We start from the raw sequence: 17,715 nt of genomic DNA, 5'->3' as shown, positions 1-17,715 counted from the left end.
TAGTAGTGGAGGGATGAAGTAGATGTCTTAGGCAAATCCATGACAGAGATTCGAGAACTCCAGGGGATTAACACCCAATGATATAAGCGCGGCATGCCATAGCTGACGGACCTTCACTTGCTTCTTACCTCCCTAATCCCCCAATCTCTAAACGCATCAAACAGTTTCTTAAAATACTTAATGGAAACCTAACAAAGACACATGGACTCTCTTCTCCAACCACCATTTAGCCCCAGACAGCGCGTGCAGAAATACCTCGAAGACACCCTCACAACAGTGTTAACCCAACTCAATATCCTCAAGCCCGGAGAGGGCGAAGGAGACGCAACCATAACCCTCAAGCGAAGGATAACAAGCCCGACTACTACTGTCTTCCGTATCGACCCCTCAACCGGTGCACTCCAGGCAGTTCGAGCAGAAACAACTGTCACGTACTCGTTCCCAGGGAAAGACGGATATGAAGCGTGGAGATTCAGTGCGTGAGCGCTACAATAGCCGCCTGAGGATATTGGCTGATGGATTCATTTTGCTCTGTAGCTGTTGTCCTTCGGATCCTCTCCGCAATACGAGACGCCCTGGAAGCTGGATTACCAGTCTCAATAAGGTGCATGCCGTCCGCTGCTTCCAGTCAGATAAGCGTCGAGAGGAGACCTGACTCCTGCTCTATAGGGACATATACTACAATGACCCCGAACTATTTGAATCTCAGAGAGTCGTCGGTCGTTTCGTTGACGACCTGGCGCTTACTATTGGCGTTGAGAGGGCGGACTTGAACGTGGTATTTCTCTTGGTCGCCTATGTCTTTCCCTGTTTTGACGATTCACTATCCAGGAAGCAGCAGCGAAGGGTCTCGTGGCAGGATATTATCGGGTGACAACGGTGAGGGACGAGGTAATTGATGCACGGGGATCGACGGAAGTAAGAGACTATTATAAACAATCCGCGTTGACGTCCACAGTCCTAATCCGTACGTATGCCAGGATTGCCTTATCCCAAGGGTACAGGACATAGCGCATATGGATATTTCAGATGTCAATTGGATCCTGATCATTGAGAAGGAGGTATTGTTTCTGGCAACCCATATCAACGTCTCATCTCTTTAGACTCATAATAACCGCTACCATAACTCACTCAATGGTTACACAGGCTGTCTTTCGTCGTCTCGTCCGAAACAACTTTCATAACCAAACCGCAACAGGAAAAGGAATCCTAATTACGGTAAGCCCAAGGCGTACACCTAAGCACCAAAAACATCAGTCCATGTTAACGAATGTCAGGGGAAAGGCTATCCAGATCTTGCAACCCGCTCTTTCGTTCGCAGGATCTTTCAAAGTACATTTCCGCGATCAACCCTGACCCAAGTTCCCACCTTCTACATCCTTGCCGACGGCGATCCGGATGGGATGGCCATAATGTCAACATACAAATACGGCTCTATGGCGCACACACGAGAGAATGAACGGCTGAATCTTCCTTGTCTGCAGTGGCTAGGGCTACGCATCTCCGAGATAATTGGAGGCTTAGAGTCTGACGGGGACGAGACCCTAATGTCGCTAACAAGGAGGGATAGGAGAAAGATTGGGACCATGCTGAAGAGGAGCCCGATTTGGGCAGTAGATGGGCCTGAGGCAGAATGGCGGGTGGAGTTGCAGCGCATGCTGATCCTGAATGTTAAAGCTGAGATTGAGATACTGTACGACCGTGCCGGCGGGCTTGAGGGGTGGATTGATCGTCAGATGAAAACACAGGGGCAGTAAGTCCTAGATTCTTTCATCGTACTGTGATCCACGTCAAAAATGATATTTAAAAGGTACAAGAAAGGAGAAATACCGACCACGCCCACAGTCCCAACGCGATGCAGAGATTGAGGTCCGCTATGCATGCACTGAAACCAGCAACTCAGAAGAGAAAACAGATGATGCCAACCGGAAGCCTATATACACAGCGAATCACGACACGCCACACAATGATCATAAGTCCTTCCCATGGCCAATCGGTCCAGTCCATTAAGCTACTTGTTATCTTCGTCGGAGAGAGTCAAGGACGGCTCGCGATAGCTTCAGTCGGGCCCAGTTGGAAGTGGTGATGGTTTCTTAAAGCCCGTCATTGAGTTCAGAGTAGTGGAACCATCTCACCACCAACCCCATATGAACGTGCCGCTGCGGAAACCTACAACCCCAGCCCCTTTCTAACCTCCTCTCTGACCTTCCGCTCATACTCAGCCCTCCGCTCCCTCCACATCTTCGCGGCCTCCACATTTGCTGGGCTTTCATCATTCGGCTCCGCAAGCATACTCATTACTGAGATAAGAATCTTCTCCACACTTTGTATAGGCGACCAGCGCTCCGAGGCATGTTCATAGTGGTTCGGATCATCGCCGGGTGGGTGTAGAATGGAAATACACACTGTGCCATTCGGATAGACTGCTCAACGGGACGTTAGCCGATCAATCTCCCCTCTCGTTCAAACGGAGAGAACGTCGCAACTCACCATTCGGGTGCCAAACCCCACCGCCGACAAACTTCATTGTCGGTGGACTCAACGGGTAATCCTTAGGGAATTTGAGCTCAGCAGCAAAGACCCCACCCTCGTAAGGGGTGCCTTCGGGCCCCTGTATCAAGGCTTCCCAGTGAAACATGTCGTCTTCGGAGACAGGGCCCGCGGTAATTCCATCCGGCGGGTTTGTTGATAGTGTTTTATATTCGCGGAAAAGGCGGTTCTGCGTCATGGACGACATTGTGGCGGCACTAGGTGTATAGATAGTAATCTAAAACTTGTGTAGTCTGTGAAAGGGTACACAAAGAGCAATGTGATGGTGGTGCGGAGAAGTCGGAGTAGTGGGGAAGGAGGAGGGTTGATTTTAATCTTGAGAGGAATGGGCCGAACAGAAGAAAGGCGCGAAAAATGCAGTCTATAAGAATGAAAATTCGGGATTAGAAGTGGACCTATCCGGTGCAAACCTTGTGGCAAGAACTCGATGGCAACCTTGAGGAGAAAAGGATTAAGATCTGATATCTTAAGGGTCGAGATCATTGCCACTCTTCGTGTTCATTCGGGGGAGGCATATTGATGCCTTAGGCAAATTGTCACCTTTTCAGAAGAGTACCAGCGTCACTAGATCTAGAATAGATAAAACAAGTCGTGTCCCTAGAAAATCGCTAATAGCAGCTCGTTCATATGATTATAGTACATTGCTCACTGTCTATATTGAGAATGAGTAGTAATCTAGAAGAAGTCAGACCAATCATTCCCATCTTCCCCATCACCCCCCTCGTTTCCGTCATTGTCTGACCAGTGGTCTTCGGAAGACCAGCTGTCATTCCTTTCTTCTGGTGCCCACTCATCTCCGTATGGCCCAGTTGGAGCATTTCCTGATGAATTCTGCTCCATATGCGATTGCGGTTGGCTGGCCGTACTAGGTTGCTGTTGACCTTGGGCTGTTGCACCTCTGGACATCGCATCATAACCTGCGATTGTACCTGCACCAACGGCACCCGCAGCAGCGCCCTCAGCCATACCTCCAGCGGCGCCTCTCCCAACGGTCCCGGCGGCGGCTTCGCCTATAGCCCCAGCCTCGCCCGCGGCGGCACCACCAGCGGCACCACCAGCTGAGAGATCACCGCCAAGTCCGGGAAACCACATTGGGAAAAAACCAAGGCCTCCGGAACCGCTGTGGCGACTGAAGTAGTCAAAGTCAATGCTGACGGCGGTGGCCAACATAACGGCGCGCTGGTCCAGAGTCATGCCAGTGACCGAGGTACTCTGGTCCAGTTCTTGGGGGGACTTGCTGGCTGCTGAGTCCATCCGTAGAGCGTAGACACCTGTATCCGTGAAGATCTCCCGAGCAAATCCCACAAAGTCACGGTTAACAGAGCCGATCAATCGGCTGTTAGCGGAACGTAAAGAAAAGTCCCAGGATAAGAAGGGCTCGTCGACGTAGGCGAATTGGTTGTACTCGCCGAAATCTTGGTTCCCTCCCAACGCATGGGTTAGTTGCGTTTGCTGAGCTTTTGATAGCCCGGTTTGTGCTAAAGGTATCTGCTGAGTTCCCATGTCGGTTGCAGAATTTGGCGAGTGATGATATGTGAAAAGATTGTATTTTCTTCGCAGTGGTGCCCATTGTTGTTGTGCTTCTCCAATGACGCGCATTTGGTCAAGTCCAAGCTGCGATATCTGGGCGTTGGTCGGATCCGCGGCCTGAGCAAGAGCACCGCGGTTTTGGTGTTGGAGGGCGTTAGCTGGGAGGTAAGGACTGTGGTTAGCTTCGACGGGATCGTAGACTCGAATCCGTGAATTGATCCATGAGAACGGTCGATGGAACTGCGCACGTCAGTGGGTTCGTCAAAGCATTTACTGGCACAATGACTTACACGGAGCACTTCATTTGCGTGTCTGTCAAACACATGTGTCACGAAGCTTCGATGTGTACGGAACCATTGGCGTGCCATCATACTAGCTATGCCCTTCTCTTGTTCTGCCATATACCCGACATGATTCCCTGCCGCATCTAGTATTACGTACTTGTTCGCTTGCTCGAAGCCTCTGGTCAAGTCAGCTGTATATCACCATAAACGGACATATCCGACTCACATCATCACATTCATCAACTCGAGCTGCCGCTGCACGACAAGCCCAGAATTCGCGAGAATCCCTGTGGCGGGATGCGACTCCTTGAGCACTCCATGCGGGTCTTCAGGGAGATAGACAGGTGAGAGCAGGGTGTTCTTAGCGGGATCGTAGTTTTCTACAGGCGCGCCTGTGTTCGGTGTATCTGAGGGTGCTGGGCTTTTTCGAATTGGTGGTGGTCTTCGAATGGTATTTCTGGGACCGCGAGAGGACGGAGCGGGCGTGGCCCGTCTTCTCGCAAAGGAGCTAGCGGAAGCCCTCGGGCCTTGAACACGGCGCGCGACGGGAATTCGCAATCTGGACCTCCACATGACAAGAACAGTAGTAGAGCATTAGATTTATAGAGCAGCTATATGGAAAGGATTGTTGGTAGGAGAGAAAGAAGCAGCTATACGTCGAAGCCTTGAGTGACGAAGGGTGGCGGATTTAACGGCGATAAGAGGGCAGAAGGACCCAGAACATCAGACAGCTACAAAGCCTCGGTTGTTCGCTGCTTTACCACGTCGAGTTCGAAATGATTGAAAATAAGATAAATACTACAGTTTTAAGAGGATATGCAGTTGGCGGGTTCAGAGACATCAGCTTTGGCGGGATTGAAATATGGTTGCAGTCAATTCGTACATACTTCCAAAACCAAAAGTGCTCATGGATAGTAACGTGGCCCATGAAAAAAAAGCATTCTATATAATTAACCATCACAGAAGTCCCTTTCGAGCTAGCTCAACCTTGCGCGCAGCTTCCCCAGGCTTGTACCCTCCTTTAGACACGCAGACGGCACTTCCTTTCGCCAGCTCGAACTTCTCCTCGACATCAGGATGCGGGCACGGACAATGATGCGGAAAGTGAACGCAGGCAAGCGTGCCGGGGCATAAATATTTATCGCATCGTGCTATGGGAGAGAGTGTTAGTCACTTATTTGGTATAGAAAGCCCAAAAAAGTGCATGTTGACGGTCAAGTCATACCTGCTTCCCACATGCCCTGATACCGCGAACTATCACTAGGAACGTTCTGTTGACTAGCTTGCTGACGTTCTTGACCACCACCAAACATGTGCTCGAAGAACTGGAATTGTGCGCGGGCCACAGAGATCAGGAGGAGTAGAGCTCCGAGAATTCGGAGCAGGTTGAATAACATTGTGGTGAAGCGTCAATGGCGACTATATTTGGGATCGAATACTGACAAGAAGACTTTACTACTGTGGAAGCAATCTCTGATAGCTTATAGAGCAATAACCATGGAAAAGGAAGGCAACGGTGAGAGGATAAATGTACACTTCAAAATGCCACCTTCCAACGACCAGTCTATGTAGCACGTGACCATGCCAAGCTTTCAATCCCCAAGAAAAAAGTCGCTCCGGATCTCAGCATTGCCAACCCCGGTTTCCAATTCGGAGACAATCACACCATGATGCTTCCCAGGCTTTTGACGCCTCTCCAGACTTTGGGCAGAGCAATCTCCTGCCCATCGGCACAATTAACTCGCCTACCGCAACAATCAACACCACAATTTCTGCCGCGGACGCTCTCCGCTTCGACAACTCCCTCGATTCTAACGAACCTCCCCCGATTCTCTCTCTCTCTCCCCCAGGTACGATACGCCTCCCACTCTGCCCAAGGAGCCGCAAACAAACACTCCCGTGACCCCGCCGGAAAACGACTCGGCGCGAAACGCACAGGCGGCGAATACGTTGTCCCGGGATGCATCATCTTCCGACAACGTGGGACCAAGTGGTGGCCCGGCGAGAACTGCGCCATGGGACGTGATCACACCATCTTCGCTACGGAATCGGGATACGTGCGCTACTACCTTGACCCGGAGCGTCACCCGGACCGGAAGTACATCGGTGTTGTCTTTGAGAAAGACGGCAAGCTACCTACGCCAAGGAATGCGCCGACGCGCCGCAAGTTGAACCGGGTTGCCGTGCCCATCGTGCCGCAGGTTGAGGAAACTCAGTCGGATCTGACGGTCGTCACAGGTGACAACGTTGGGACGGTCGTTGGGACTGTCGCGAGTGTGGATGCTGGCGCTGGCACGCAGCTGCGCCCTGGATACATGTGGCGCGAGGCGAACTGGCAGATTGGTCGTGCTGCTGAGAAAGCGGGAATTACTGCTAGGCCGCACAAGCGAAAGAACCGATGGCTGGCTTGGAGAAAGAGGCAGGCTAGGGCCGAGAGGGCTGCCCAGATGAAGAGCTTGAAGAACAAGAAGAAGTCGTCAAAGAAGGCCAAGCGATGATTCAGTTTGCCTGGTTGCAGTCATTATTATTGCTCTCATTTGGGACTGGTGTTCTCTGTATTATAGGAAGATATTATGCCAAAGCCTTTGTTCAATAAAGTTTTACTTTCTCTTAGATTGTGTCCCCAGCAAAATGCAATGTAAAAGCCATAGTTAATATTAATAGAAGGGAAAAAAAGTCGCATAACAAGCAATGGGGTATATTGTGCTATAAAGGTTTCTGCTCTTAAACGCCTTAAGCTCCCACAGAAAACACCAGACCAAATGGCAACCATAGATTACAATGACTGAGACAATCGTTCACTCCGGGCAAGTCACTGATCAACCAGCCGTCCAAGAATCAAACTCTGGCAGACAAACTCGTTGCCCACAACCCGGACATTGCTATTCAGGCCCAGGTCATCTCCAGTAATTGTTTCTGTGAGCCTAGAATTTTTCCGTCTTTTTGATGGCAGAGACCCAGCCGCCAAAACCTTGGCTGCTTTGTCGTCGTCGTCAATATAGACCCAATCCCAAGCTGTTTCCTGCCCGTCCTGTAGCTGCTTCTGGAGGGCGGCCCGGGCAGATTGAATATCAGGAACACGTTCGATTTTTGATGCACCCAGAGCATATGTTAGGAAGATGTAGGCTTTTCTTCGTTCCTCGTCTACCTTCCCGTTGCGGCCCGTGATAAGCAAGACAGATTGCCCGTTTAGAAGATTTGGCCGCGATGAGATAGTCTTGGAGAGTCGTGCTCTCGTCGCCGGGTAGGGCGTGAGGATTCTCGACTTCGTTGCCCCATTGAGGTATGTTGATTCACCAGCAGGGAGAAGGTACATTTCCCAATCCCTTACCTGGCCTTTAGCAACGCAATCCTCTACCCAGCGGTCTGAGAGACAAGGAATATTGAGAGCCAGTGCCTGCATGTATTTCGGACGACGAGAGTGTTTGTCTGCGATTAGACACGCAAAGCCAGCATCTTCGACATCAGGTTTAAGACGAAGATGAGAATCCAATTCTGTTGGCTGGGAAGCTGTTGCTCCTGTCGGCGTTGCAACTGGGGCATTTGATGGAAGCTCAAATAATTCGTTGAAGCCATCTTCTAAAATCCGTCCATCATTTTCCAGGATCATCTTTGTGACGCGGTATTTGGCCTCGCTCTTATCACCATAGGACACGGCAAATACCATGCCGGAAAATAAGCCATCTGAGGGACGGAGGCCGCGAGATAGCCGCGTGCTTGGTGAAGTTTGTGCAATACGTCTGTCTGGAGAAGTTTGTAGTCTGCTCATTGAGCCTCCAGACCCGGAATTGTGAGTATAAGGCCGATCCTTTATTTTGTTCCACAGTATAGTGTCCAGGTATATTCGTGAGACAGGAACATTAATAACATTCTCAGGGCCTGCTAGCTCACCGTTCGGAAGGCTCTTGCGTTGTTTTGGCCCTACAACAAGAGTCGCATGCCCATATATGTCTGTGACTGCGTTAACGGCATCTTTTGCGCTGAGCTTATGCGCAAACCCTCTGATAATGTGCGTAATCTTGGGAATATGTGGCATATCAACTTTAACAGCATCGCCGATTCGCAACTCAAGCCTCTTAACAGCACCTTTTGGCACTTCAACTGGGGCACTGTCTTCGAACTTGACCATGTACTGATCCTGTGATGTCCCAAAAGGCGTTCCTAAGCAAACTGCTGGATAATAGGCCCTCTTTTGGCCCCTCCAAGGTGCAAGAACCTGGTTTGGCACCAATATAGAATTATCAGGGGGAGGTCGCTGGCCTATGTAGCCCGTGCTCTCTTCAATGACCAGGTGACTACTTGGTGCTTCATGAACTGGAGTCGAGGAAATTTCCACATGGGCTCGAGATGGAACAGGCGTGGGTTGAGGTGTCTCTTCTAGCTCTGGCTTCGCGGCCGGTGGAGGCTGGCGCTCTCGAGCTTGTGAGCGGGCAAACAGTTTAGACCTTTCTTTACTTGATAACCGGAACTTGGGAGAATCCTCCGTGTCCCAGATAGACTTAGCCCTTCTTGAAGGCTTCGGCCGCCGTAAGGATGTGCTTTGACGCTGGTTCGTGGGGTTTGTGGGTTGTGAGGGCAAAGCCAATACCATCTCTTCGTCCTCTCGTGGAGGAGTGAAGTGGGATTCTGCGCGGGGCGTAACTGGAATGATTGGATCCGACGCTGGGATTTTCCGGCCATCATTGCTACGCCGCTTCTTTCGTGGAGGAATGGGAGACTGTGCAATAGCATCCCTGAATTCATAGTCTTCAGCAGACATGATGTCGATATTGACATCAACATTGGCCCCAACTTGAGGAGAAGCATCCGCCGCTATTTCCGTCAGAGCCCTCCGCTGCCTTCCGCTTGGGCTTGATAGGATCTTTGAATTGAACAAACGCTTGACTGGAGATGAGCTTTGAGAGATGAATTGATGTGACTTATGGGCGTCTTCCATTGCCTTTGGATATGGAACAGGCAAATCATCATCCTCCTGATCTGCAGCGTCGTTGTCCCCATCACTCAGCCAGGCCCCGTTATCCAAATGGGTTGGGCTTGTCTCTGGAATAGTGGCAAAACGTGGTAGATCGTTAGATGTTCTCTGTCGGCGATGAACAGGGGTCTCGGCGACACACGACAGTATTGAAGAAGACTTTTCTCGGGCGCCGAAAGCCAGCGCCATGTTCCCATTCTCGGGTTCGTTTGTTGCTTTCCTCAAGCGAAGCATATTTGCATTTGTACCCCCAGAGCCCTCCAGAGATGGATTTGATGTCCTCGCTATATCGGCAATTTCTGGGCGAAGAATGGCAGAAGGCGCATTCTGACTACAGATCTGATGTTCTTGGGCAAAAGGCTGATCAGCAGGTGATAATATACCACGCCCGTGTCCCGCCGCGGCCACGCTTTGCCACTGAGGGTCGCGAAAGCGGGTTTGACCTTGATCGCTAGGGCTTTCCACAATTGTCCGGTCGGCTGGTTTTACATCGTCACGCTCAGGAGACCACTGTGAATCTTTAACCACGGAGATTGGTGAAGATCTAACCACGTCAACTGTACCGGGATTCAGGTCATCGTTTCGTGCAGGTGTGCGTCCGCTTGAGACTGTCTGAGCAGGCATTCCATGAGTGCCGGTCAAACTTTCATGTAAGGAAAGAGCTTGAGAAAGCCGGTCATGAGCGCTCCCAGTGTGTGATATGATACCCGGTGGATCATCGCAATTTTCCTTGTCCTCTTCTGTTGAGGGATGGGAAACCTGAGATTGCGGCGTAGGCCTTAGTAACTCCTCTTCCTGTTCTGTCTCTTCTTCGCTCGTCCCTACAGCCTGTAGGTCAGAACTTATCCCTTCCTGCTCCAGCTGAACTGCCGCAGTAGAGTTTCCCTCCATATCGCACCGTTTCGATTTCGGCGATGACGAGATGGCTCGTCTTCTTTTCCGTGCCTCGATATCGCTAGGAGGCCTTGCAGAAGCCGAGACCATAGAAAATCGTGCAGCATTCTCCTCATCAATCCTCCCTCCAAGTTTCATGCGCTCAGTGTAAATAGGCTCCTTGCCAAGTCCACCGCCGCTGCAGCCATTAGAATAAATATGGTCTGCGGAACGCGTCATCCTTCCCCTGGCCATGTCATTTCTACTTGTCTGTGAGTCCCTCAGCGTGACATAGTTGAGCTGCGTGTCCGACGAATCACGAGGAAACGTTGCCGCGATATTGTTGAATGGGGAGGAAAAAGACGGCGCAAGCGGGCGGTTTTGTATCGGGATATTGGGCGACGGCCGATCAGACAAGAGCTCTGACTGTAAGGCATTTACAAGGGGAGACGAAGGCGCCTGCGTGGCCTTGAATACTTGACTCAATGCCATTACCCCGCTTGCTGACTCGAGGTCAGATGCTAACGGGTTTCGAGAAACTAAAGGAGAAGCCGTAGAATCAGTCTCAAGTTGACCCTGCCTCGTCGCCAGAGGGGTCTTCGCAAGGAACCGTTGAGACTCGGGAAAATGATTGCGCTCATATGAAAGAGGCGAAGACTCTCCTAACTTGGAGCTGTTTTGATCGTCATTCTCGTCAGTATTCGGTGCCTGTAATTGAGCAGCGTCGAAGCCAGAAAGCAGGTCTAAATTGCCACTACCGCCTTCTTGCAAAGTCATGAGCGTATTTCTGTCAAGGATATTGCTATCAGGTCCCTCGTTTCCAGCCTCTTTGTTCTTCCGGATGATTTCGTCGTATACCGACTGGGATATGACTTGGGTGTCTGAAGGTATGGTGTCGGCAGAACCCATCTTTGCAACAGTTCGCCCCGTCGGAGAGGGCTGCGTTGCTCTTTCAGGAGACGATTGATTCGCGTCTAGCAGCCCTGTGGCATTATGGTCCGTATCCCGCCTTCTGGAGCCTCCATACACGGGGGACTCGCCGGTCACTTCTGGAGGAGCGGAGTGAGGATCGGAAGTCACACTGTGATCGTTCGGGGTCGGCACAGTTATTGAATCATGAGAAACCGGTGAACTACAATTCTCAATTGCGTCAGGATACTTGAGAATTTGGTGAGAATCCTAAGGCAAAAGAATGGAGTTGGTTAGTTGCAGGGTTCGTTGGCCAGAATTTAACCTGTAAGAACTCACTAAACCCAGCGCGTCGCGTTGCAGCTTTGCGATATCGATGCTCCAGCTGTCGTCCTGCGTTTCCATCATCATTTCAACCAGTTTAAGAATTTACCAAACAAGAAGGCTCGGACATTGTTTCTCTGCCTTTATTATGGCTGCGGAAGACTTGCAGAATGCTCCGAGATGTGGTCAATTCAAATGAAGTGGTCGGAACCAAACGCGAGAACGCGTCGATCACGTGCATAACTACTGTAATATTGCCTCTTCTGGTTAGAAGCATATAACGACAATTAGATTTCTTGATCTTAGAGAAGCTGAGTAAAATTTAGAGGATATTGTGGAGTATATGGAGTAGCGATTTCTTGTGTCAACTTGCATTGATTTGAGAATGAACCTGACTTCCAGGCATGAAGCCTTGATATGCCTCAATCGTTCCGGATAGTTACACCAACTTCAACACACTAGAACTCCGTCTTTCCAGAATCTGTCATAATTAATCACGAGTGCGATTCGGTACCCAGCGCCTGATGATGAGTTCTCTCACAGAGTAACGAGATAACAATGCTCCGATGTCAATACTGGACGATGCGGCTTCCAGCATCTGGGTTGGTGGTGGAATTTCCACATAACAGACCACAAGCGTCTTCTTAACCTGGGCCTGAACACGATTGACACAGTGAAACCACCACCAGCTGCGTGACTGTTTACGAGCGCATTCAGCTTTGCGGTCTTTTGTTTCAGACCAATATGGATGGTCATACGATGGAATCACCACGACGGCGAACTCGGCATGCGAGAAAACGGGTCCTCGGTAGTAAAGGAGATAGTCCACTCCGAATTTTACACCGGAGCGTACAACCCATCCCAGAGAGCGGAAATGGTGGTACACAACGTAGGAGACAAGGAAGGGGTCGTCGGTTTTCAAGTCCATCGATAGATCCCGGGGAGGCGAATATGAATGGTGACAAAGTGTTCTAAGTAGGGAAGTAGGGGACAGCACGGTCTTGAGGTCATGGTCAAAGATGTGCAAAGCGCCTAATCCGTATACGAGGAAAAATGCTTCCTCGTTGGAAAGTTGGAGGTGCTCTTCATTTGTTATGGCCAGTTCCTCGGAAGGGTCACGCCCGTTGATGACTGTGTGGTCTGCGGTGCCCCCTTCAATGGGAGCAAATCGAACGCTTTTGCCAGTAGCCTCCCTATCTCGTTCTGCCAATTGCCGTGCTTCGAGGAACTTAGATTCTCTCGCTTTTTTTACAGAAAACTTTTCTGTAGTTATGGCAGCGCCATTCGTGACGCCGGATGTGGATAACAGATCTGCCTGAGCGTCCAGAAGTGTGCGACCTTCTCTTGCAGCAGCTTCCGCCTGAAGTCGTTGTTCGATGATTAACTTTTCCGACCTTGCCCGCTGTAGTTTCAGTTCACGTCGCTCGGCTCTTCGCTGGCGAGTAACCTCTTCACTAGTGACGCCGCCGAGCAGTCCTCTCCGCGTTTTCTCTTGTTCCAGCCAGGTTGGCTCACTTCTACTTAGACTTCCTTTTCCAAAGAAACCCATCTCCCACAAAGCTCGGATGGTCTTCTCGTCGGTAACATGAACCGACGACGTATTTAAGTCGAAATAGGCAGAATGGACATGATCGTGAGGAGGGGCGATAAAGTAGGTGAGGTAAGAGAGTAGTACACTGATAACGGAAAGTGGGTTGTGCAGGATTAGAGGAGGAAGAGGGTGAACAGGAAGAGGGAGAGGGAAACGGTGAATATGCCTATAGTCTGGCCTTTGGCGTCTCGGTGGCCGAGGCTTTGCAGGAACAGCTTGATCCGGGGCAGAGGGAACGATATTAGATGGTTGGGAAGTCATTGTGAAAAATTATTCAATTGAACTCTCAGTATCTACTACGGAATGAATAATCAGCAAGGCATTTCTTCATTACAGCGAAAATCTCCTGCCTCAGAAACAAGTGATGCGATGTATGTTCCTCAGATACCGTTGTAGTCTGAATAAAAGCAATCATCGACAGCAGCGAAGAAATCAAGGTTGCCACTGCCTTAGCTTTAAATGGCGTCATCACCGGAACGATCGCAAGCACCCCTTCTGAGTGCCAGAGATTCTAGAATGAGGCTTACCAGAAAAGCTGTGTTTCTGGGGTATCAAGCCCGACGGGATAGCCAGCACCGCGGAGGGGATAGGAGATATGATTGGGCTAGCGATGAGTAACATGCACTACATCAAGTGTCATGTTGAAGTACTGGAATGTATAAGTTTAATCAACCTCATCCGTTTTCTTCTGTCATCGACATCGTCCTCAAATTCTTCGTTGGATTGTGGAAGCAAAAAAAAAATTAAATCGTCGGCGACTCAGCGCGGTTAAAAAGGGCTATGGTGATGACTCAGCCTAGCTTAATGGTCCGTGCACCGCTCAATCTTCCAAAAATTTCCTGCACCGCATCAAGTCTTGTCGAACAGATCTACAGATTGCGCAGTTCAATTTTGAGTTTACGTCGACCTATCCGTCAAGTGAGTATCCCTAATTGATACCTAACTATCTCTGTCACAGACGACTAATAATGTTTATAGGATGCATCTTATGGTATGTACCCAAACCCCGTCCTTAGACCGCCGGCATTATACCCTTCGACTGCTACTGCGTGCGGGCTCGATGCCTTTTTGTGCAAGTATTAAGACCTCAATCAGTATACTTTGGACCAGGATGGAAAGCGGGTTTACACCCTGAAGAAGGTCACTCCCACCGGGGAGGTCACAAAGAGCGCTCACCCCGCTCGCTTTTCTCCGGACGACAAGTATTCTCGGTAAGCTCCCGACTCAGCAAGAACTCGGTTGTGCTTGTATTTCTCAGAAGGTGCTAACAATTATTAAAAAAAAATAGTCATCGTGTTACACTCAAGAAGAGATATGGCCTTCTGCTTACCCAGCAGGCTGGTATGTTGTTCAGTCCCTTTCAAAGCCTAAAGCAAAGGCTGACTGTAATATCATAGACAAGGAGGCTGCGCAGCTTTAGAGCCGGAGAAGTCAATATGATGGAGTAATAATAAAAAGGGGGTTTCTGCTTCATTTACTGGCGAATGGTGTTCAATACGGATCAAGATGATACGAGACTTTCGGATTTTCCAATACCAATAACTTCGTTCAAGGCAGCTCCACCTCTCATTGTATACGTAAACAGATATTGTCATTGCTTCTGGCTATATAGTCTATGAGTCATTCACATCATAAATATAACCGTAATTATACCCGGAAACTATCATGGCTTTTGTGCACCAAACTCCGTTCCACATAATGCATTTAAAGGGAAGAAGAGTATCATCGCTTCCTGGAGTTGACATGCCTACCGGCTCCAACCCTAATACGACCGGTCTGCTTGTTTCGTTCCCCAGTGAGGATGCCCGGAAGGTAATCTTCATCCATCAGGTCTCGTTCCCGACGAAGCTTCCGACTTTGTTCCGCGGTGGCCCGGATATACTCCTTTTGATCTTCGGCGAAAATCAGCTCTGTGCCCCAGCCGCCTTTACCACCACCACCCTTCCACTTCCCGCTGGCGCTGCCATGGACAGGCTTAGGAACGCTAAACACATTTCCTCTGTTGTTCCACTGCATGTTCTTCTTCAAATGCATCTTAAACTGCCCGTTAGAATCGGTTGTGCAAGATACACGCGTGAGAGTATCTCCGCCACATCGTGGGCAGAACTGTTTGTTCATATCCTTGGTCGTAGAAAAGCAGGCATGGCAGCGTTTGATAAAAGACTTCAAGTGTGAAATTCTTTGCAGTGTAGCTGTGGATAAGAGGTTAAGGTTCATTTGCAGCAGCACGTTTTGACACTGAGATTGTTAGTCACGTCTCCGGCCTAAGAGCTGGGTTAGGGTTAAACTAACCGCAAAATCAGTTGTCATCGTAGCGACTTGCATAACCTTGACCTCAGAAGCAGCGGTCGCGTCGCCAACTTCGTCGCGGGCTTGCCGCTTCTTCAGGTTTGACGGGGTAATCCACTCGCCGCCATCTGACTCAGAGGCTGCTCCGTCTTCCACGTCTCCGCCCTCATCTTCATCTTGAGCATCTTGAATGGCCAAATCAGTTGCCTGATTATCTTCTGCTGCTTCGGGTCCCGTCCCGGTCGGATTCTCAGTGTTAGACTCGTCTTCCTTAATATCAAGTGTCGTGGCCTTTAGGTCTTCAGTGACCTCCTTTACTGCAGGGTCTTCAGCACTCTCGTCCGTTGTCGCAGTACATTCGGGTTGCTGTCCCTCTCGCTGTTCGACCGGCTTCACAGGAGGTTTGCCATTCACTCGCTTCTGTCCGGGCACGCTACGCAGTCGCCAATCTCCACCGTTCCTTTCGCACTCAAGCTCATATGCTAGAGCCAGGACCTCGATATCGGTCCTGCTTAGCACGGCCCTGTCGCCGGTTTTTTTCGCGAACTCGCTCAGCACAGCGAAACTTTTGGGAGACGGGGTGCGTTGTTTGAGGAACGGTAGGTACATCGTTTCAAGTCGCTGGCGCGCATCGGGATCACGGATTTCAGCGACAACAGAGGGCGTGGTAACGAGTTCTTCGCATCTTGATAGTAAGGTAGAAAGCGGGGGGTTATTCTTAAGAATGGGACCGGCGTCAAGGACGATTGTGTGAACCGATTTTGTGGTGGTATTTTCCACCATGTTGAATAGCTTGACGTTTGAAAAGGACCAGATACCTCAATCTAGATTCGAGGCAGCGTGAGGACTCTTGTGTTGCGGGGCGTGAAGTTTGCCGTGGTAGTGGGTTTGAAATTGTTGGATTTTTTAGTGGCCCGTGCGGTACCTTTATCTTATCGGCACTCTATAGGAGCAGTGCGCAGAACGGAGTAGACTCACAGTATATTAGGCTCTCCAGCTATGAATTGCAACTCCTCAACCGTGTTACTTATTGTCTAGCCACACATTGGCCCTTTTCTCAAGCATATAGTTTGTGGCTCCAGCTTGACGGAGCTGCACAGGTTTCTGTAAATTTCGGTTTGCTCTACCCTAATCGAGCGGCTGACAACATATACTGTGCCCGACCGTCATGCTCAAGGGCAACCTTTTTCTTCAGTTATCCTACTCTACTCTGCTCAGACTGTGGCTAGCCCCTATCTATGGCTTCTTCTTAGCATGACAGTATAAATCGCTGTTACCTGACGTTCGCCCGTTGTTGGTAAGTCTCCTCGAAAGCCTCGCGGCTGTTGCTCGAGATGATACTTATCGCTTTCTCGAATAGCAGAGGATCTTTTCAATTGACTAGCTGACCCTGAGATAGCGCAAGTCCACCCTTGAATATATACGCCTGGATGCGGTGGAGGACGTGAAGAGCTCCAGATACGGAAATTGGACGTCACGTATGCTGCTCGGAGAATTCGACACGTGTGATATTCGATCGGATGATAGCAGGCATTCAAGCCTGATCAGATAGGCCCTATGTTGCTTGCTGAAGTTCCAGACACTATGGCCAGGAAAGCCACAGTTCTCTGGAAACCCAAGATGATACATCCACTTTCTTCCCACGAATCAGGACATCTGTTCGGCTATTTTTTCCAAGAATTCGTACCTTGAACTAAACACCAGGAATAGAAAAATGGGTTTTTTTCAGGATGACATGTATGTGCATGCGCCATGACGCGACTTCAACACTCTACTTGGTACCGGACGCTGCAGAAGCCGACGATATCGAGGTATCACGTTTGACAGGTTCCGACACCTTGACTCCAACGATATGAATAACTCAAGACGACATACTGTTCCGGGTCAAAGTCTGGACAAAGATAACTCTACATTATGTCTCAGTCAATCCATACCCTCGGGCGCGTGCTGCATCATAGGCAGGCTTGCCGAAAGCATATCACCCATCAGATCCTCCGTCACAGCCCTTCTAGGATCAAGAACGGCTCGCATGTAGCTTCCTGCAAGACTCACTCTTCAATTTATATTCCAGAGCAGCAAACTCTCCGGATTAGCCTATGATATGCGCTTTGCATGGGACGTACACCTCGTGAGACCAGTCTCCGTCCATGCAGCAGCAGAGTTCTGAAATGTCCAGTTTTTGACTGTCCAATGAACATCTCTTACTCGCCAATCTTTTCCCGACAGTACAAGATATTGGTAGCGGTTTATACGAGTCATCAATTCAATCAGCGCCAGTCTCCGGAAAAAGTTTGAGTTTCTCACATTTGTGGCCATCAGGTCCAGCCCTGTCAATCAATCGGAGTCCGTGTCTGGGCAACCCAACTTTGAAGTCTTTCCTCATTTGTCTAAAG

General features: G+C 49.9%; 9 protein-coding genes across 9 annotated transcripts; 3 read left to right on the top strand and 6 right to left on the bottom strand.

The window, feature by feature from the left end:
* Nucleotides 1-201: 201 nt before the first annotated feature.
* Nucleotides 202-1,963, top strand: BDW70DRAFT_169318 (putative meiosis-specific topoisomerase Spo11; the record flags this gene model as incomplete). The annotated part of the gene is made up of 7 exons (XM_073742654.1): nt 202-475; nt 538-604; nt 670-778; nt 832-918; nt 981-1,061; nt 1,147-1,218; nt 1,278-1,963. The coding sequence occupies 7 exons, from the start codon at nt 202-204 to the stop codon at nt 1,755-1,757; spliced, it is 1,170 nt and encodes a 389-aa protein (XP_073594316.1). The 3' UTR covers nt 1,758-1,963.
* On the bottom strand, nt 1,768-2,999 carry BDW70DRAFT_139758 (E2 ubiquitin-conjugating protein UBC7). The gene is made up of 2 exons (XM_073737471.1): nt 2,491-2,999; nt 1,768-2,423 (listed from the first exon to the last, which is right to left on the bottom strand). Exons 1-2 carry the CDS (start codon nt 2,735-2,737, stop codon nt 2,170-2,172), a joined length of 501 nt encoding a protein of 166 aa, XP_073594315.1. The 5' UTR covers nt 2,738-2,999; the 3' UTR covers nt 1,768-2,169.
* A 226-nt stretch (nt 3,000-3,225) lies between these two features.
* On the bottom strand, nt 3,226-4,937 carry BDW70DRAFT_151591 (scramblase family protein; the record flags this gene model as incomplete). The annotated part of the gene is made up of 3 exons (XM_073739309.1): nt 3,226-4,320; nt 4,371-4,542; nt 4,591-4,937. The coding sequence occupies 3 exons, from the start codon at nt 4,935-4,937 to the stop codon at nt 3,226-3,228; spliced, it is 1,614 nt and encodes a 537-aa protein (XP_073594314.1).
* A 181-nt stretch (nt 4,938-5,118) lies between these two features.
* On the bottom strand, nt 5,119-5,872 carry lcl2. The gene is made up of 2 exons (XM_073737470.1): nt 5,590-5,872; nt 5,119-5,515 (listed from the first exon to the last, which is right to left on the bottom strand). The coding sequence occupies exons 1-2, from the start codon at nt 5,759-5,761 to the stop codon at nt 5,322-5,324; spliced, it is 366 nt and encodes a 121-aa protein (XP_073594313.1). The 5' UTR covers nt 5,762-5,872; the 3' UTR covers nt 5,119-5,321.
* A 146-nt stretch (nt 5,873-6,018) lies between these two features.
* On the top strand, nt 6,019-7,411 carry BDW70DRAFT_139752 (mitochondrial 54S ribosomal protein bL27m). The gene has a single exon (XM_073737469.1). The coding sequence runs from the start codon at nt 6,032-6,034 to the stop codon at nt 6,860-6,862; it is 831 nt and encodes a 276-aa protein (XP_073594312.1). The 5' UTR covers nt 6,019-6,031; the 3' UTR covers nt 6,863-7,411.
* Nucleotides 7,177-11,523, bottom strand: BDW70DRAFT_161604 (chromatin-binding protein RAD9; the record flags this gene model as incomplete). Its single annotated transcript, XM_073741001.1, has 2 exons — nt 7,177-11,388; nt 11,458-11,523. 2 exons carry the CDS (start codon nt 11,521-11,523, stop codon nt 7,177-7,179), a joined length of 4,278 nt encoding a protein of 1,425 aa, XP_073594311.1.
* A 234-nt stretch (nt 11,524-11,757) lies between these two features.
* Nucleotides 11,758-13,750, bottom strand: sen2 (tRNA splicing endonuclease subunit SEN2). The gene has a single exon (XM_073737467.1). It carries the CDS (start codon nt 13,292-13,294, stop codon nt 11,933-11,935), a length of 1,362 nt encoding a protein of 453 aa, XP_073594310.1. The 5' UTR covers nt 13,295-13,750; the 3' UTR covers nt 11,758-11,932.
* A 37-nt stretch (nt 13,751-13,787) lies between these two features.
* BDW70DRAFT_139744 (H/ACA ribonucleoprotein complex subunit NOP10) lies at nt 13,788-14,616 on the top strand. The gene is made up of 5 exons (XM_073737466.1): nt 13,788-13,951; nt 14,012-14,024; nt 14,129-14,244; nt 14,322-14,374; nt 14,431-14,616. The coding sequence occupies exons 2-5, from the start codon at nt 14,013-14,015 to the stop codon at nt 14,451-14,453; spliced, it is 204 nt and encodes a 67-aa protein (XP_073594309.1). The 5' UTR covers nt 13,788-13,951; nt 14,012; the 3' UTR covers nt 14,454-14,616.
* A 9-nt stretch (nt 14,617-14,625) lies between these two features.
* On the bottom strand, nt 14,626-16,168 carry BDW70DRAFT_139742 (rRNA-binding endoribonuclease). Its single transcript, XM_073737465.1, has 2 exons — nt 15,326-16,168; nt 14,626-15,271 (listed from the first exon to the last, which is right to left on the bottom strand). Exons 1-2 carry the CDS (start codon nt 16,103-16,105, stop codon nt 14,756-14,758), a joined length of 1,296 nt encoding a protein of 431 aa, XP_073594308.1. The 5' UTR covers nt 16,106-16,168; the 3' UTR covers nt 14,626-14,755.
* Nucleotides 16,169-17,715: the final 1,547 nt, after the last annotated feature.

The sequence above is a fragment of the Aspergillus foveolatus genome (genome assembly GCF_047715535.1).
Source record: "Aspergillus foveolatus strain CBS 279.81 unplaced genomic scaffold BDW70scaffold_38, whole genome shotgun sequence".
Taxonomy (NCBI): Eukaryota; Fungi; Ascomycota; class Eurotiomycetes; order Eurotiales; family Aspergillaceae; genus Aspergillus; species Aspergillus foveolatus.
Note: the sequence above shows the minus strand (reverse complement) of the source record. Positions and strands in the feature narration are given on the sequence as shown.

Excerpts from the sequence above, each read along its gene's own strand:
- BDW70DRAFT_139758 (XM_073737471.1), bottom strand. The coding sequence starts at position 2,737 with ATGTCGTCCATGACGCAGAACCGCCTTTTCCGCGAATATAAAACACTA. Across the intron at positions 2,424-2,490 it reads TGGGGTTTGGCACCCGAATG|TCTATCCGAATGGCACAGTG; the intron begins GTGAGTTGCGAC and ends CCCGTTGAGCAG.
- lcl2 (XM_073737470.1), bottom strand. The coding sequence starts at position 5,761 with ATGTTATTCAACCTGCTCCGAATTCTCGGAGCTCTACTCCTCCTGATC. Across the intron at positions 5,516-5,589 it reads TCAGGGCATGTGGGAAGCAG|CACGATGCGATAAATATTTA; the intron begins GTATGACTTGAC and ends TCTCTCCCATAG.
- BDW70DRAFT_139752 (XM_073737469.1), top strand. The coding sequence starts at position 6,032 with ATGATGCTTCCCAGGCTTTTGACGCCTCTCCAGACTTTGGGCAGAGCA.
- sen2 (XM_073737467.1), bottom strand. The coding sequence starts at position 13,294 with ATGACTTCCCAACCATCTAATATCGTTCCCTCTGCCCCGGATCAAGCT.
- BDW70DRAFT_139744 (XM_073737466.1), top strand. Across the intron at positions 14,245-14,321 it reads CCGGACGACAAGTATTCTCG|TCATCGTGTTACACTCAAGA; the intron begins GTAAGCTCCCGA and ends AAAAAAAAATAG. Across the intron at positions 14,375-14,430 it reads TCTGCTTACCCAGCAGGCTG|ACAAGGAGGCTGCGCAGCTT; the intron begins GTATGTTGTTCA and ends GTAATATCATAG.
- BDW70DRAFT_139742 (XM_073737465.1), bottom strand. The coding sequence starts at position 16,105 with ATGGTGGAAAATACCACCACAAAATCGGTTCACACAATCGTCCTTGAC. Across the intron at positions 15,272-15,325 it reads CGATGACAACTGATTTTGCG|TGTCAAAACGTGCTGCTGCA; the intron begins GTTAGTTTAACC and ends TAACAATCTCAG.